Genomic DNA, 19,334 nt, shown 5'->3' with positions numbered 1-19,334 from the left:
GTATTTAATCCGTCAACACGGTTCTTGTTATTTACGGCAATATTTGCCCAACTTTGTCTGTCGATGATGTTTTATCCTTGGGCAAGACACTTGACCCACCATTGCTGCTGGTGGGGTTAGAGGTCACCACCATCAGTGTATGAATGAGTATTTGAAGTCATTCAGAGGAGCTTTGGCATCCTCTGGACTAGTTAAAGCGCTATACAAGTACAAACCACTTACCATAAAATACAGATACTCTAAAATAACAGTGATAAAAACTGGATATTTTCAAGTGATTTTAATCACAGCTTAACATCATTTAGAGACAAAAACTACCCTTTGAAAACACAAAGAAAAACTATTTTAACACTGAACATGGTTCTAAAATAAACTCTCATGCACTGGTGCTACATTTATTTTACAAAATTAAAAGCAAGATTTTCCTTTTTATCACTTAGTCAACATTGACTATCAACATGCTTTGAATCAAAACGAGTCATTATATAAAGAGAGAAACTACTAAAAATGCACAGATACACAAATCACTTGTTAAGAAATAGGAAAAATTAGAAATTCCACAAATTAAAGTTAAATTTCTTTAAAACAAAGAACCTTGTGAATGTAAAAAAAATCCCTTTAATGAACTTTTTTGTGTCAGTGTTTTAAGATATAAACCTGCTAAAGATCTCACTGATTGCTCCTGTATCAGGCATAAAATTTGGTGGTTTGAAAAAGTCTCACACCAGTCCTAGTCTGGTCAAAAACCAAGCCGACATATGCGTAATTATCAGGCAGCCAGATGTGAATGTGGCTCAGTGAGCCAATTTTTGAATGTTGCTGAGGAGTCTTCGGCTGTACACTCTGTGGTCGACAGGAAGTACTTCCATTACGGTCACTTTCACCCGACTCTCGTCCTGAGGACAAAAGAAAAGGCTCAAATTAGACTTAAACTTTAATATCTAATACGTAATGGGTTAAGGTAGAAAATCAATCAACAGCATGTTTAGTAAAAGTTAACAAATTTGACTGCTAACCTCAAAGCACATACAAACCATCCATCACAGCAGATTGACTATGTAGCTGTAGATCACTGCTCTATGCAACATAAGCCATTATGCTGTTAGTTCATGTAGATGCATAATTACTAGGTATTTAACATGTTAGTTTTGATTTGTATTGCGTAGTTTTTTCTGTGTCGAGTAATGTTCCAAAAACCTTGCTAATGAGAGGGAAATATGAGAAGCTCACAATGAATAAACGATGAAGCAAAGGCAGCTTGGACCACCCTTTGTTCATCATCAAAGCTCGTACTTTGGCAACAACTACATACAAGCCAGTTAATAAGAATAATTAGCTAATATGGCAAACATCCCTCAATAAGCTGAATGTTTTAATAAAAAATCTGGGAGGACACTAGATTTTGCATATTCCATCTGTTCTGACTTTAGAAAGAAACAAGCCTGTAATTAGCAATCACAGTTTGTTTTAGAAAAAAAAAAACTATTCAACAAATGCAGGAGTCTGTCTGGCCTTTCAGTCCAAGAAACTTTCTGCAGGTAGAGCTGCAATGTTATCAATACTTAGAGAAACTTATTTTTCAGATGATTTTCTCTTTTTGTTATGTCACGCAGCAGACATGAATAATTTACCTCACCATCTGTTAGAAAGGATTCAAGTGCAAACTGCACTTGCTTAAAACAGTGAATCTTGATGGCTCCATCAGCCACAGCTGATGGCTTATGGAGCCACTTCAAAAATAACTCAAATAAAATGACAATGTCTAACAAACAATTCATGTTCATTCTTGCAATTTAAGCTTGTTTTTTGTATTTATGTTGACTACAACAAGAACCAATTTTAGTGCATATGCAAATGAAACAAAAATGCCCTTCCAACTACATTTCAGATAAGTTATTTGGTAGAAATGGATTTTCTTTGATTAGTCAGCTACTGATATTTTTCACAGTTTGGTGACTCAATGCCTCATGTTTTTTTATGTAATGTGTCGACTTATTTTCTTGTTGTAGGTAGACATCAGCTCTTCACCAAAAACACTGTCTGTCCCAGTTTAATCTGTCTTTACATTTTATGCTTTCAGCTCTGGAGCTGAAAACACAACCAGGTGCTCCTACGCCTTGTGCCATCTTGACATTATGGAAATGTTTGACTGTAGACTAAATTTGCTCTGCTTGCAAAATAATTACTTTTAAAACGTAAATGAATATTAGTAAGCCTCTTGCACAGCCCACGTAGTGGAGACAGCTGAAAATAATTGGTTTAGCCGTCTGCTTTCTGGACAAAGCCATCAACACAGGTATTGTTTAATGAATTGTATGCTCCTTTGTTTTTCTTTTCCCTTAAAGATTATTCCTCATTCAGTGGTTCTGTGTATAGCTGTGTTTCTTCCTTGGACAAAGCCATAGATAATGTTATTGCTGCTATTAGCAATGTCTATTCATTTCTTTCAAATAGAAACTATGCCTAGCTCAGTGTTACATAATTGGCTGGAGCGCCATCATGGTTAGAGCTTCTGCTGTCATTAGCTGTCTTTATTTGCATATTGCAAACATGGATTTAATAAAAGACAAAGCAGATGACACTCTTCAAATAACTTAGAAGGGAAAAAGCAGATTGTAAGTATTATCTGCTGTAATGCCACATGGATAACCCTATAGATCTAAAATGAGTTCCTACAGAGTATCACAAAGAGACGTTTGACTTTTTTCTCAACTGGAATAAAATGAAGATAATTTGAAAGTGACCCGGCTTTGGTCTAAGGTGGCATTCAACTTGTGAACTGTGAACACCTCAGTGATGACTACAATTTGTAGGGGGAACAGAGCGTGAAAGTGACATTTTCCATCTCTAACCGCGCAAAAGCAGGATGTCCAGTCTGTACGTTTCCTCCACTATAAATTAGACTAAATGAGAGAGAAACATGTTCCAATTTGACTTTCTTTAGGCATTTTTTAAGATAGAGGGTACAGACAGGGGATGCAGAGATAAAATGAAAAGACAAACTTGCCATTCACCCACAAGGATTACTCTTAAATCACAAAATCAGAGATTTGATATGATTTTTCCATTTGACTGATCATTTCCATTATTTTCTGAGCTAAAGCATCTCACTAATACTCTCCAATTATAAGACTTTCCTGTGAAGACATAATGACTGAAGTCTTTTCTGTTATGATCACAGTTACTATCAGAGGGATTACACATAAAACAATTTCAAAGCTTTAAAAATGTTCCATCAGCAGTTCAGCAAGCAAATTGGGTATTAAAGCTGTTTAATATCTGTGATTTCACACTCCTATCATTATTTTCAATTGTGTCTATCTAAAGAAACAAAAGTAAAATTAAACAGGGGTAATTTTTACTTGGCAAAAGGTGACAAAATTGATGTGACCAACATAATATGCTGTAATTAATATTCCACTCACGTGTAGAAAAACAAAATATTGTGGCAGCTGAACATTTTCTCTAACTGTATTTCACAGGTTGGTGTGAAGCCGGCATTTTCCCTGAAGAAATAAGGTCTGGACGCTGTCTGGCACACGGATACAATGTGAAAGAAAACACACACTATGGCTCACACAAAGGCAACACACCACTAACCAATTTATTCATACATATGCTACAACCTCATGGAGAATTAATAAGTTTCAGTATTGTGTTAAACAATGTAGTTACACAGCAGAGGATTCCTGCAGAAAAACTGTCATAACCAAGCAGTTAACACACTCTGCAGATAATACTTTGTCACAGTATGTTCTGAGCAAAAGAATGGCTCCCACTGACCTCACTGAATCTTAGGTTTTATTAGCAACATCAGAAATTTGCAGCCTCGGCATTTAGAAACACTGGTCTTATCCGGAACATTACTGGAGCTCTGAGTTGTCCTCAAATGACACCATAGGGCTTACATTTGTGGTTCTGTGCTACACGAGTCTTATTTCTCTTTTAAAAACATCAAAACCTTTGCGTCTATCCAAATTAAGAAATATGTCAACCACAGACAGCCTGCTGTGTCTTTGTTGATTTGTTTGTCCAGTGTGTCACAAGTGCTCACTGTCAGCTACGTGGTAAAGAATGAAACACTTAGAAATATTTTTTGTAAATATCACATTGATTATGTAAATTACCTTAGATTTCACTAAAACATTTTTATCATACTGCGAAAGAGCAATAAAAACTGAATTTCTTGCTGACAAGTTCAACTAAGGGTCTGGTTTTGCAGATGATGTAAGGCGATAATATTAAGTCTGTGCTTAGCTCTCAATGGTCGGTTTGTTACCATAAATGAAGGAAAATTTGTCCCCTCTGACATATATTCAGATACACAATATACAAACAGATATACAACTCACATTTTCAAAACCTTGTAGCAAATAAGAGTACATCTACATCTTCTTAAATGTCTTCATATTGAAAAGACATTCACCCATTCAAGTCCAAATACAGGCATCATTATGTTGCCATATGTATTGACAACCCTGGTGGACACATTTATAAAGTCTTAAAATAATCTTTAATTATACCAACATACTTTTCACATTAAAAAGTTAAGAGAAATTAAGCTTTTAGTTTAGTTAAGTGTGAAAATAAATACCAAAGGGAGGAAATTAATTTCTACATTATCACTAGTGTCCCAATTAGAGGCACACCAAACAAGTCAAATGGAGTAAACAGACTTGACATATTTTCAAATTGGAGGGACTTGATTAAAATTTTTAATCGAGTTAATTGCAGTCTGTAATTAATTGAAAACCTTATACTGATTTTTTTTTTTAATTCAAAAACCAATTTTGTTGCTCAACAAAAAATAAAATGTTTTTAATCTGTTATTTAGGTTATTCAACCATCAGATTGCTGCAAAATGGTGCTACCTGTTCAACTCTCAAGTGTTTCAAAAACTTCTTTGAAAAAAATATTCTTCATAAAAGATTGTTCACACTGACATTAGCATTTGGACATCTGTGATTGCTGCATGTCTTGCATTGAAATTGTATAGTGCTGTCCTGACAGACCCAAGACCACATTGCGTATCAGGAAGTAGTGATGATACAACAGAATTTTTTTATTAGACTTAGACTTAGACTTGTACTTTATTGATCCTTTGGGAAGACTCCCTCAGGAAATTATTATTATTTTAAATCCAAAATTAACCCCCATTGGGTTAAGATAAGGTGCTTTGTCCTTTATTGGAGTGTTTGCGGATGCCGTTTGTCAAATTTAGGCTCAAGCCAGAAACACGTGAATAGAAACTTTTTTCTGTCTATCTAAGATAGATGGGCATAGAGGTCCATCTATCTTAGCCTCTCTTTAAAACGTGAAAGACAGGCAAACACCCAATTCAAATTAGGTTTTCACAAGTCTGATATCTGCTACAAGAAAACTACTCATAAACTCAATCATAACTGCATTTAGTAGTAGTCATTTGTTTAAGCATCTATAATGGTGACGACTAAGACCGGAGGAGGAACTAAGCTTATCTTACCGTCACACAGTGAAGAGGACAAATAGCTACAGCCCTCACTACTGCAGCAAAGCTTTCAGTGTAAGATTATGCAACTGCACTAAAGGAATAAGTAATTCATTTAAGGCTTTTTACACATCTTTACCAGTGATGTAAATATTGTTTGAGTCCATTAGACTGGCCTAATCTAGAAAAATCAAATGTGCTATATTTAGAGTCAAGTCAGTCATATGAAGAAGAAAATAACAGACACCAGATTGAACTCCTCCTTTATTAATACAAATATAATGTATACACCTCAATGTCCATTTGCACCTTCTTTCTATTTCTGTATGTTTCTGTGTTTTTATTATGTGGGCTCTATGTGCCTCCTTTAATTGGCCCCTGGGGATACATAAAGTTTTCTGAATTGAATTAAATCTAAATATTTTACTGATTAAACATTCTTAGATACAAAACCTCTTCCACACACTCCATAATTATCACTGCTTGATGGTCTCTGGATGGATTGTCTATTGCTACATGCAGTATGAACTAATGAGCTAAACATTACAACTAACAACTGAAGTGAAGCTTTTACTATATGTTCTTATAAAAAGAGACAAATGAGAAAAGTAGTGTTATTGCACTGAGTTGATTTGTAGCAAACCTATGACACAAAAAGACTGAATATGTATATAACACCCACTCATATGGAGAGGAGGAACAAGTCTGTTGGGAATAAGAAAATGTATAATTTCCAGTAATAAAAACATCGATGATGATTCTGTAACATCAATTTTACAAAAACTCATTTATAGACATCCCAAATAGGGATAGGTGTTATAAAGTAACACCTCCAATGCATTTCATCAACAAAGATTTTACTTATCTTTGGAGCAGACACCCAGCAGCAGCTGCTTCATCATGTTTGTTAGTTTGAAATTTCAAAATTACATATTGATAGACAATCCCGAGGGGGGCTGTGATCGTTTTAATTGGTATCGCAGAACATAAATGCTATAAAATATTTTAACTTCACCATATTAAATCATTAAAAAATCATTACAGCATTACTCCGTTAGCCTCCAGCTGAGGTCTGTGCTTCAATTAAATCATTCAATTAACATTTTCACTAAGGTTAGCCTGTTTTATGAACAGATTTAAAAAGTAACCCTGTGAAAACACTGATGATAACATGACTGGGTTTACAGGCTGTGACACAAAATACTCATGTCATTATTCTGACATAAAAGATAACAGATAATAAGACCTGTAGAAGATCCTAAACTGGGAGGTTTTTCTGGGTTACATCCACTTTGTTTGTTTGGTTCCTTCAGTGGAAGAGAAAATACCCCAGAAAATTACCTTGCCTCCTATAGCAAAACCCACCTGAAAAGTTTCTGCTTCTGGATGAACAAACGAAAAACCCACTACATTACATGCACAGTGTGTTACAACACACTGCAAATAACAGTGCAGCACACCCTCAAAATAACAATTTTAACCAAGCCTACGCTGTACATTAAAAGTTTTTGTGATGAAAAAGACCTTTGCAAAAAAGAAAAAGGTTAATGCTGACTCACTCTGATATGCATACTGTTCACCTGAGGAGAGAGCTGAGAAAGGTGGCTGACTGACAACTGACACAATGAACAGTGGCAACACACAGCTACTGGCTCTACTAAATACTTTGACAGAAAATGTTCACAATTTGAATTTTTTTGTAGTCATGGATAAAATCTGCCAGCTAAAATGCTGTTTTATTAGTATTTCTTTTATGTATCTTTTCTGAACACTTATATCCACTTACTGCAACAATTTTATACTTTTTCATTTAACTTAAAACAATTAGAGAAAGGTTTAAAATTTAAACTCATAATCTGAAGGCGTATTGTTTTTTTCTCTTTGTTTTGGGCGTGGGAGGTAGTGTCTGTTGGTGCTTTAGACACAAATCTCTCCCACTGAAAATATTTTATGTCTGTAACAATTTGGTCTTTAGACGCTTTACTGGGAAATTTTTCAGTCACTGGCAGGCATTCCTTCTTATTTTATGAACTAAAGGATTGGATTAAAACTGCACAGGATTGCTTGAAGGGTTTCATAAGGTCAAGACACAGATCCTTCAGAGATAAATCTGAATCTCAATTGCTCCTCCCAGTATATGCCCGTAGTGGCAATTTGGCCTTTGAATAATTAGGCTAATTAGCCTTAGACAGACAATAGCTAAATGCTAATTAGTGCCTAATTAAGAGAAATGAATCCACAGCTGTATTTGTTTTCTGCAATCCAAAGTGCACTGGCTACAAAACAACCCCCCTGTCGTTCTGTAACTAATTGAAATGATTCTGAGTTTATGCTGTGTGACTGACGGTGTTTGTGATTACATAGTGTTTGTGCATCTTGTTTGGTGGTTTTACAAGCTTAAGACTGCAGTTCAGTAAAAAACAAAAGATAATGACTTCTGTTTTACAAGTGCGTAGTAAACATGTATCTCCTTTTGTAGTTTTATGCCAAACAATAACACCACAGATGCAGAAGTTACAGTTTTTTAGGCTACTTAAAAATTAGGCCATTTCAGTTTACTATCATTAAGAGAATGCAAAATATTTAATTCTGTAATTTCTTACTTTTTCGCTCAACACAATGAGTTACACAGCTTTCTTTATTGGCCATAAGAAATCCAACTAAAAACTTCCGCACTAAAGCAGAAAATTGGCCAATTCTGTTCACCTGTGAAACAGCTGGTCTATCCATTAGTCCTGGGAAATGCTTAACACAATATCATAAAGATTATATGTTTGACTTTGTTTCATAAAACAGCCTCATTTGGGATTGCTACAGTATTGGCAGTAGGTAAATTTTAGTAAGCCAACCAACTAATCCACAAAAAATAAAAATTTCACTTGAAAAAAACAACAAAAAGGTGATTGAGTCACGCGAACGGAGCAGCTTGGAAACATTTTTAGATCTGTATTGTATGTGTTTTAATTATTTTAATATCAATAGCATTTTGATTATTAAAAAAAAAAACAGCTTACTATAGCACCATAGAATGCCAATGAAAAGTTTGCTTATTAGTTCAATCCACATGTTTCAATAATTTACTTCTAATAATGTCAATGATAATAGCCCAAAATTGTGTTTTTATAAAAATTTTAAAGTTATAAAAGACTAAAAAGGGATCATCAACGCAGGAGTGTCATAGTGACAATACAGAGTGTCATTTATCTTATACAATCATAGCAAGGACTGCTGAGTCGGCGCTCTTTGTTCATTGAGTTTATATACAAATTTATATGGAAGAGAATTTGTTATGGAAAAAGAACTAGTCCATTGTAAAATTTGCATTTCATTAAAATTTTGACAAACATTTTTAGGAAATTTTAATCAAAATTTTATTCCAAGGTTCTTGGGGTCGAACTTTAGGTTTGTACAATCAATAATCGTTCCTATCTGTTGTTGTTAGTCGACAGTGTTTTATCAAGTCCAATACATCAATCCAATAAAGCTATGAGTTTCAATTTCTGAATTGAATGACTGAAACAAATGTACTTTTCAACAATTTTCCATTTTTTTGAGATGCACTTTCTCAAAATTATGATGAATGAGGCATGAGCTGTAATCATGTAAAGCAGTATTTTGTATTGTACCATTTCTGCAGTCTTATGTCTTGGGAAAAAAGTGAATTCCTTTTAACCATATACTTCTAGTTTTCTGTTTATTGTTACTTACATTATATGTCTCCAGCTTGACTCGGTTTTTAAAGATGTGGGTAGAGAAGTTGGCTTTCTGGAAGACTTCATCAAACTCTGCCTCGTCCTTGGGAATACACACATACACACACCCCCACACCCCCACACACACGCAAACAAGCAGACAAATATTCAGGGGTAAACAAAAAGTTTGGTGGAAACTCTAAAAGGAAGCAGTCCGTTATAGTTAGATCTCCTGGGCGAAATTGTTAAGAAAAACTGTATGTGGCAGTTTCTCCTTTTGTGTGTTTGTGTATATGTGTGTGTGTCAGAGTCTCACTGTTTCTCTGAGCTGTCCCAGCTCTTCTGCCTTGCGACCCAGCAGGACCTCAGCTGTCTCCTGGAAGCATGTCACCCACTGGTTATCCCCGAAGTCTGCCAAGTTAGCCTGAGAGCCAAGACAGCGAGAGATGATGGGTAGGGCAAAACATTACTTCTGTCTGTCTGACTGTGTATTTGTGTCATCACTGAGAATAATCACTGCATATTTGACAAGCATTAATGTTGTTTGTCCCATATGTGCATCATACTCACTGAAAGTAGGAGTCTATATTTGAAGTTGGGGAACTCTCTGTTACACTTCTCGCAGCGGTAAAAACCATTCTGTTGATCTATGACCTTCTTGTTGCAGTCTGAAGACGGACAGGCTTGATACAAACAATTTTCTTTACGTATGTATACTATAGTTGCCACGCAGCTAAAATAGTCTGCCTGAAAGACAAAAACGACAGAAAAAGAGGCTAAATCTAAATATTGAAAAGAGTCTGAGCAGTAAAAACAGGTAGCAGTTCGGTTGCAAATGTTTAGAAGAAGAAGAATTTTCCAGACCAATCAGGTCTTTGGATTTGATGCAGACATTTACTCTGCATCAATAACAACCCAACATAGAGAAGCAGCATTCGGTTTTCTTCCAGAAAATTGCAAAACCGCCAAAACACTGAATTCCTTTAAATCAAGGCTAAAAACTCATTTGTTCAGAGTTGCATCTGATTACTAGTAACTGGAACATTGATTCATATATATGTTTCATAAGTGGTTACTGTATTGTTTTTATCATGTAATGCACCTTGAACTGCCTTTTTGTTAAATGTGCTATGCAAAATAAACTTTAACGCACATACTTTTCAAAACCTGATTTCCTGTAAATAAATATTCATGAAGACTTACTCATGTTCATGACAGGTGTTATGTCATGTTTATGACGATGTCATGACAGTCTTATTCACAATCCGTCAAATAAAGTCTCACCAGAACTTTAAATGCCAAATTTATAAATTAAAGAATAAAAGAACATGAACAGCAGGAATTACATCTACAATTTAACTTACAAGAGAATAAATGCTATCCTTTAAAATAATTGTTTGGTACCAAAAAATGCTTAAATCACAAAATGCAAGACTAGAGAAACCCTGGTAATTAGTAAGAAAGTCAGAGTGCTGGAGCATTTATTTTCTCTATTTATGTCTTGCTGGATGCTGACAGTGCTGGCAGATGTTAAAACATGAAACTATCTGTAGTAGTCCATGTGACTGGCTTATAATTAAGTTGTTTCATTAAAATTTCAGAGCATACCCATCTGATTTCTACTTAAGAGGCTTAGACTTCAAGAAAACTTTGATATTAAGTTTGTATGTTTTTGGTTGCAGCTTCAGTGAGGGGGGAAATATAAGCTGCATAAATTAAATCACACACCATATTTAAGACATGGGAAGCTTCCTGTCACCGACTGCATCAGTAAGGTCTATAAGAAGCACATAATTACATGGCGCTTGCTTCAAAGAAAAACACAGTAAACACTCAAAATGTAGTGAACTAATAATCTTAATATGATGTACACAATCACATATATTTTTTGACTTGGTTTAAGTTTAATTGAATGCATATTGATTTTTGTAGTAAGTGTCAGAAAAGAATCCCTCTAGATCTGATGTTTTTTAACATCACAACTAGAGGTCTGACATTTTGAAAAATGGCAGACCAATTTACATAAATGCTACTCTTTAGTTACATTTTCCTTAGTTTATTAGCATAATGCTCCTCTTTTGCTGTTGCTCATTTGACCCCAAGAAAAGCCAAGTTTACATGATTGCATAAAGGGAAGCAAAAAAAATATGACCTATGTCTTAAAAATGTGTTATTAGTACATTTATAAAAACAGCTTTTTTACATCTACACAGCAGCAACTTACATGCACCACTGATTTTAATAACCCAACACATTTAAACCACATTTAAATACTAAAAATATTTCAAGACTGTGATAAGGGTGGAAATAAATGCAATCTTTCTGTTTAACCTGTTCCTAAAATCCAAATGCCATATGGAGTTTTAAAACTTAAAAGCACATGTTTACGTGTGCTAGAAGAGAAAGTGCATTTGCCAAGACGGAATCAAACTTTTCAAAGTGAAAGGTGTTCAATGAATAAAGCGGAAGAAGATATCTGATCAAAGTGTTTGTTATGTAGGAGGCAACATCTTGTGAGATGAAAGAGATGCCAGGTGGCAAAGGCCTCACGAACACAGTGAGTAATCACTAGTCCACAGCAGAGTCAAAAAATTACAGAACAGTAGTGGGGTATGATGTCAGCTTCGGTGGTTTGGACTTCTTTGCAGTCATAACACGCAAAAAGATGAGCGCAAAAGTAACCATCTTATCCAGTTTGCAATCAGAAATAGTCATGACCTTCAATCCATTTGACACGATTGGACGTCAGGAACTGTATTTGATCAAAATAGCATCAGAGGGCCAGGTTTGACGTGTCAAATCAATCCCAATGAATAGTTAAATCCAGCAAGATTAAAAGAAAACTAATTCAAAGAAAAGGAAAGAACATAACATAAGGAACCATAATTCCTAACAAAATAATGACAATCGGACAATTTCTCACCAATTAGACTTAAAAACATCATATCAAATAAAGTAAAAAATGTATTTTATCTTTGAAATCTGTTGAATATTATTTGTGTATATATTGTCAGATTTTTAGCCAGTAGATCAAACAGCTAAATGCTGTTCATGGAAATTTAACCCATGCTGAAGACATGTTGTTAAGGACTTAAACTGTGAAGAAAGTCTTGTTTTGAAGTTCTGTGTTGTGTCAACCTTTTCAATTTTGCAATAAAAGCACTAAGACCTGACTATGGACTGTGGACATTTTTTAAATGTAACAAATTCCAGAGCATTTTAAAGAGCCTTGTGTAATTACTTTATGGTATAAAGTGTTATAATAGAAAATGTATGAATCAATATTGAATGAAGATACTACATTACAAATTTTATACAATGTGTGTGTGACTATTTTATAGTAAATGTGTTTTTAGAAGCAGCATTTAAAGGTGCTGGATTTTATACAGCTTTGGCCATGTAATTGAAATACCTGAAGTCAATTACTTTAATTGGTGAGCAAATATTTTTATCAAATGTTCTGGCGACCGGTCCAGGGTGCACCCAGCCTCTTGCCCAATGACTCCTGGAGACGGCACCAGCAACCCTGTGACCCGGCAAGGAAAAAGCGTGTATAGACAATAGTTGGATTGTTTTTTTCTGTTTTATATTATGGAAAAGTTAACACAGAGGACTCTGAAATCAAAAAAGTATTTCCCTGTGTTCAAAAACCCTCCTCATCCAGACTTGGAAAATGGAAAAACCTAATTCCATACATTTTTAAGACCAAGTAAAAAACTTGAAATAAAGACAAAAAGCCAAAGAGCTCCTTAAGTTCAAACAGCGACAGAGTAAATTGCAAAGGGTGCAAAAGGGCATAATTAAGATAAGAAAATCAAAAATGAAATTACATTCGACTTGGCATTCAATATCTAATTGGCGCCAACAATTCAGTCCAACTGGTGCATGCATGCAGTTTACACATCTCTATTTGACTTCCAGAAGGTCTTGGAATGGCTCACAAAGAGCAGGAGGAGTTTGAGAAATCTTTGCATAATCGATGCAAGACGAGATGAATTTCTCCCTCTCTAATGCGAAAGCTGTGCTAATACATACAGACACACAACCAAACTGACAAGTATACATGACTATAATGCAAGGTTATATGCAAACAACCAAATATTTACATGTGCAATGCAGATATAGTGACGCTAAACTTCCTTCTGTTACAAAATCAAATTAAAGTGTGCACAGTCAAACAAAATCAAATTAAAATGCAACGATGCGGCTGTAATTTAAACAGATATTAGCACCTTAGGCAGCAGAAATCACACTGCTAAACTCAACAGCTAAAAAGGAAAGAAATATTAATTCTGAGGGGAAAAGGCTATTGCTCTCATCCTGTAGAGAAGCATGCCATTCCATTTCCATAAATATAAATACAAAAAAAACACACAGCAGATGAACAATGTCTCACTGCAAGAGGCAGCCCTCGAATGCACCTACATGCAAGCATACAGGAATTTAAAGTACTCATGGAAAATGTGATCTACATGCACATATAGAAAACCAGAAAGAATTGATTTCTTCCAACAATACACCAGAGGGCATTTCTTCTCTAGAACAGACTTTAAACAAGATCCAGGAATTACAGCTAGAATATAAAACGCACACTAAACAACAAGCACCAGCTAGAGCTGGGCCAGACTCATTACTAATGTTGGCCTAAATGAGTCTATCAAAGACTCTTTCTAGGATGTGGGCCAAAATCACACACATACTGAGGAACGCTGTTCCTCTGCTCTGCAAAGCATGATTCCTGCAAAGTGTTTTGTAAAAGCATTGAATGTGAAAAGGCCATTGTGTTTCCTGCATCCCTCATGAGGGGGCTAATGCTGTGCTGCGTCCCCTTGACCTCTACACTTACTGTCACTCAGACTTTGAGCCCTCTGACACTTTTCTCCCTCTGGTCAATACTGACTCACAGTTTCATAATCTGTCCACCCATCCATCGACTCAGCGTCCATGCCACCGAGCAAGGACCCTTCAGAAACACTTAGTAAGAGGCTTTTTTTATTAATTAGCAGAATTTCCCCCTTTAGCAACATCCCCACTCCCCATCAACACCACACTCCTACGCTTCCATAAGCATGCCTGCCTCGTCACATTTTAAAAGCAAACTGGAAGGATAAAGAAGTCGTGAGGCGATGTGGAAGGCAGTAGGTGGATGAGGCAGAAATGAGGGCTTGCTGAGTCTTCCTTATGATGGCAGATGCTACACTTAATGTGGATGTAAAGGACAGCAGGACCTTGACCAGGGACTATTTCATCAATACCAAAACATGATAAATGAATCCCACAATATTTCATAATTAAAAACTCTCTGCTGAGGTCCTTTCTTTTCTTGCTGTATTCATCTACAAAGCCTTATAAGAACATTTATACCCCTGGAACATTTTAAATGTTGCATTATAATTACAAACTTTAAATGGGGATATTATATAAAATCAACTTTTTTGAGCTTTACATCATGTTATGTTAATCTCCAGTGGCAACCACTCAGAGATGCCTAAACGTTTGCTCATTCAAAGCGCCACCTACTCCACAAAGCATCTCTCCCCCAGCCTCCCCTACACAGCTCCTTCAGACTATCGGCAGCAGCAGTTAGTAAACACCTGGTCAAACTGAGCTCATCATAGGAGCTACTATGCTCCAAAAAACATTTTTATAACTGGAGGTAACATAAGTACCTGATTGTGCAATAAAATGGCACTATGTGCCAGGAAAATACATAAAACTGCCCCCTTAATTTATTTCATTGTGGTTTTTGTGTCAAAGACCAACTTAAGTAAAGCATAGCTGAAGTGGAAAAAAAAAAGGATAAAAGGATTTAAAATTTTTCAAAAAGGATAAGAAAAGAAGGAAGCATTCCAGAAAAGGATTGAGGATACATGGGAAAAAATAAGAATGATAACAAGGAAGAACAGGATCAAACACAAGGATAGAAAAAAAGAAAGACATGTGAAAGAAAGAAGACAAAAAGAAAGAGGGGAGGATATAGACGATAAAAAGGGACACAAATCAAAAGAAAGAAGGAAGGAATGAATTAAGGGATATAAGGAAGGAAGGAAGGACGGACGTGATGCAGTAAGTAAGAAAGGACACAAAGGAGGAAGGAGATAACATAGGGAAATAAAGTCTGGAAATATAAATATTTTTCATATATGTATTTTATCTTTTCATATTTACCCAGAAAAGAGGAATAATGAAATCAAATCCTATAATTTTCCAATCTGTATAGAGACCCCAATAAACACTCAAGCTGACTTAACTCCTCCTTTAGCTGATGTCTGAGTTCAGATGATTGGATAAGATACACATGCATGTTACATGTTTTAGATTTTATTTGTAAAAAAATAAAAATAACGATGCATCATTCTCCGACTACTAGATGTGTAAAAGTGAAAGGGGGTAAAAGTCTTGCAATGCTCCGTATGGAGAGAAAAACTTTGGGGCAAAATCTTTTAATAGCACCGCTAATAGCGTGTAGACAAAACCACTCAGAGATACACAAACACAAACTGGATGTACACGACTGACACACATTTTACAATGTGAAAGTAGTTTTCATTCTTATCACACCAAATCCCAGTGTCACCTTCTGGCACCTAAATGTAATTAAAATTTACACGTGGAAGGGCAACCAAGTGAAAATCCACTTCACATAATTGATGTGGTTGCACATGACGAATTTAATGCTCGTCCCAAAATCCCAAACATACACGCATATCTACATTAATTAGAAATGGATTGAACACTTATATCCCACACAACCAACCTTCTCTAACATGCTCCAATCCACACACAAACACACACACACAGATAGATTCTGACACACTATCCAAATTGTCCACCCCCAAAGATGGAGGAAACAGGTAGTATGCTAATTTGGATCGCTGCAAATTAGAAAGATTCCATAGTTTTAACCAAAGCTGTAGCCTCAGAGTGTATGATGGGAAGCCTTGTCCTCGCTTTTCAGTTCAATTACAGAAACAGCTGGGGGTGCACAGAGCTGAGTGAGAGCACAAGAGAAAAGAGGCCAAGACAAAAGAGGTAAAAATGAGAATTTCTCACTTTTAAACTCACCGTCCTGCATCTCTCAGTAAAACCTTTTCAGTCGGCATCAAATTCTCAAGCTTCACTTCACCTCTAACTTTTTTTTTCCCAGACTAGTCATCTCTACCATCTTGATCTCTTATATTCTTCAAAACAGATTCTTGTGTGTTGTGAAGTTAAAATGGCAGTGTTTAAGTTTTTTTTTCTTTGTTTGCAATCGAGTCTCTAGTCCACATTTTTATGCCTCTTTCCTTTCTGGTAATATTATGCTCCTTAGTCTTCCTCTAGCACATAATTAGAAATTTTCATTAGGAATGACATTGATCTTCAAGCTATCCATAAGCAGCTTCCAATTAAATGCAAGGAAAGAGGAAAACTAATCTGAGATAAACTGAATTAATTAGATGGAAAGTTTAGCGAGTGTCAAATACCCCTTAGATGGACTCTAATTCTGGTTGAAACCAAGATAATTCTGCTCTGGTTCATTTCCTAAAATGGCAGATGGTTCACTTTAAGATCCACTGCGCACAATTCCAATAGTATGTTCTTCCACAGTATAGCTATTTATTATGTGTTAATACTTATTCAGTTAAAACAAATTGATAAACAAATTGTAGCTGCAAAGACTGGTAGACAAATAGGAGTTGTCATTGTTTTTTAAATGTAAAGGTTTTAAAATCGTTTTTGTTTCCAGTTCTGAAACTTGGAAAGAAATTGACAGGCATGTAAGAAAATGTAGCTTCAATATGTAGACATTTTGTAAATTACAATTTTGCCCCACAATTCCAAGACAAACAAAACCCACTAATAGTTTTGATGCACTTTACTGGAGCTGATGAATTTGGATCAGTTGGGTTTGAAGGTGTTTCTCTAGATTCTGCTTTCATAAGAAATACAAGTATATGAAAGCAACAAGCAGACTGGTGTAGGGAATCTTAACATAAATAACCCTTTAGTAAATGAGAAACTGCCATGTTTGCCTGTGTAGACTGTACCTTTTCTCCATGTCCCATGTTTTCATTCTTAACATCACTCAGCGTTCTCCAGTTCATCTTCGATCCAACACTGACTGACATGGTTTCTGTTAGTGACTGGCTGTCAACTGCATAACCTTCCCGGTCATACCTACAAAGGGAACACAGAAAAACATAAAGTAGACAGAAATAATCATGTGTAAATGTGGCACAGAAAAAAAATCTAATCATTTAAATGTATGGCTTCTAATAACTTATTATAATGACTCAACAACATAAAACTGCAATGATTTTCAAAAACAACAACAGAATGCAAAACTTTGAATTTGTTGTATATTTTCTTCACATATAGTTAGAATCCCACGAAGGCTCAAATGTAAATATACGTTCATAAATTGGCAAAGAAATAACTCACTAGCAACAGGGGGCTCTACAATGTGTTAACTTGACAAGGCTAAGGTCTATCAACATGTAGTAAGGGATCATGATTGACTACTGATGGAAGTTTATTTCAATTACTGCACAGTAAAAAAAAATGATCACACCAAACAATTTTATGTTACCTGCAAGTTTTCAGTTGTTTAACTGCTTTGCAAACATCAAAAAATACAATCTCCTTCAGATGAAAGAAAGTAAGAAGGTGAAGCTGCTGGAACACTGTTATTCTCTATCAACAGTGAGGCCAGTTTCTTTCATTAGAAAAAAAGCTCCAACTCCATATTCATCATGTTCCACTATGACTGAAACTTGCACACATACACAAGCCAAATCTCTGGAGAAAGGTTTTATTCATAGACAAGTCTAAATTAAGGTGTTTTGCCAAAAGCAAGAATGGTGATTGGAGGATTAAGTGAGGTTATTAAATACAAAAACATTCATCAACTGTCAAGCAAGGTGATTGTAGCACCATGCACGAGTTAGATGGAATAATTCAAGGAGATTCATGTACTAATTTGAGCTTAAGTATAAATATAACTCTGTCCCAATGTGGATTAGAGAAAATCCATAATAAAATCAGAAACATTTTCGATATTAAAAATCTTTGGAGCGCCATGTTGCATCATTGTGCCACCCAGAAAAAAACAATAGTTGAAATAAATCAATAAATGGTCCAAACATGAAAGGATACATCTGTTGATGTTAGACATTTGTGTCAGAATGAATCAAAGTAATCATCTGGTGGCCAATAAGATATGGGAACAAGAGACTTTCTAGTTCTACTGATGCTGACAAATAAGTCACTTTTAACAAACTACTTACTCAAACTTTCAACTGCTTTCTTCTTTTTAAAAAAATCACATTAGATGTTCACAACCAATGTTTGTTTTTACACTGTGTAATTCAAATACATAACTTTGAGGAGAGTGAGTTTGTTATGACTAGTTAAAGCACATGAGACTCATCTACAGAACTCTTAGTGCAACACTTGTTTCTTATTCTGTGAATACTCTGTATCTTTTAATTTCTCTTCTCTTTCATTAATCTACCAAAAACCTTCTTTCAGCAGTGATGTGTTCCTCTGTGTCCAGGCTGAGTAGGCCAATAAAAGCATACTTGAGATTGAGATTAAATCAGTTTTCTTCATTTATGAAAACAAGCCCTATCCTAATAATAAAAATAGCTGCTCATTGCAACACAAAAAATAAAGTAAGACACACGCTCTCTTTGTAAAACTAAATGAAAACGCAGCAAACATTTTATCTCCTGAAAAAAAACTTCCTGCTGCCAGCAAAAACGCAGAAAGGAGAACCAAACGGCAGTGCAGATCGGCAGGAAAAGTCAGCGATTAAAGAATGGAGGCAGTGAAGAAAGGAAGAAAGTCCCTTTCAGACTTTTGAGCATCAGCATTAGGTGGTGTGTCACGTAAAGGTTGTGAAAAATAAAATTGCTGGATGAATAAAACCTAAACTGGAACTACAAAAGGACTACAGAAAACCAAATGCTTCTGTCAAGAAACAAATAAAAACCTTTGTTAGCCTCTTTTCTAACTTTAAGGCTGCTAAGTGTACTGCCTGATGCCTCATTGTTATTTTTAAGAGAAACTCATGCACACGAAAGCATTCTTTCACACACACACACACACAGGAAAAAATCCAAGATGCATTTATTTTTTTTCCTGTGGCCAGAATTAGGAACAGTCTTAATGAGTGAATGAGTCATAACTCA

The 19,334-nt window shown here is 35.5% G+C and overlaps 1 protein-coding gene across 2 annotated transcripts in view; it reads right to left on the bottom strand.

The window, feature by feature from the left end:
• Positions 1 to 265: 265 nt before the first annotated feature.
• The window catches only part of LOC116728730 (replication protein A 70 kDa DNA-binding subunit-like), a 40,549-nt gene continuing 21,480 nt past the window's right edge, over positions 266 to 19,334 (bottom strand). For both annotated transcript variants that reach the window (XM_032577016.1, XM_032577017.1), the window contains 5 exons: positions 17,190 to 17,319; positions 9,730 to 9,906; positions 9,476 to 9,583; positions 9,176 to 9,262; positions 266 to 896 (listed from right to left, as the gene is read on the bottom strand). In XM_032577016.1, coding sequence (XP_032432907.1) covers positions 795 to 896; positions 9,176 to 9,262; positions 9,476 to 9,583; positions 9,730 to 9,906; positions 17,190 to 17,319 — 604 coding nt within the window. In that variant the 3' untranslated portion in view covers positions 266 to 794. The remainder of the gene's footprint in view (positions 897 to 9,175; positions 9,263 to 9,475; positions 9,584 to 9,729; positions 9,907 to 17,189; positions 17,320 to 19,334) is intronic.

Source organism: Xiphophorus hellerii, chromosome 11 (genome assembly GCF_003331165.1).
Source record: "Xiphophorus hellerii strain 12219 chromosome 11, Xiphophorus_hellerii-4.1, whole genome shotgun sequence".
Taxonomy (NCBI): domain Eukaryota; kingdom Metazoa; phylum Chordata; class Actinopteri; order Cyprinodontiformes; family Poeciliidae; genus Xiphophorus; species Xiphophorus hellerii.
This window is presented reverse-complemented; position numbering and strand designations above follow the sequence as displayed.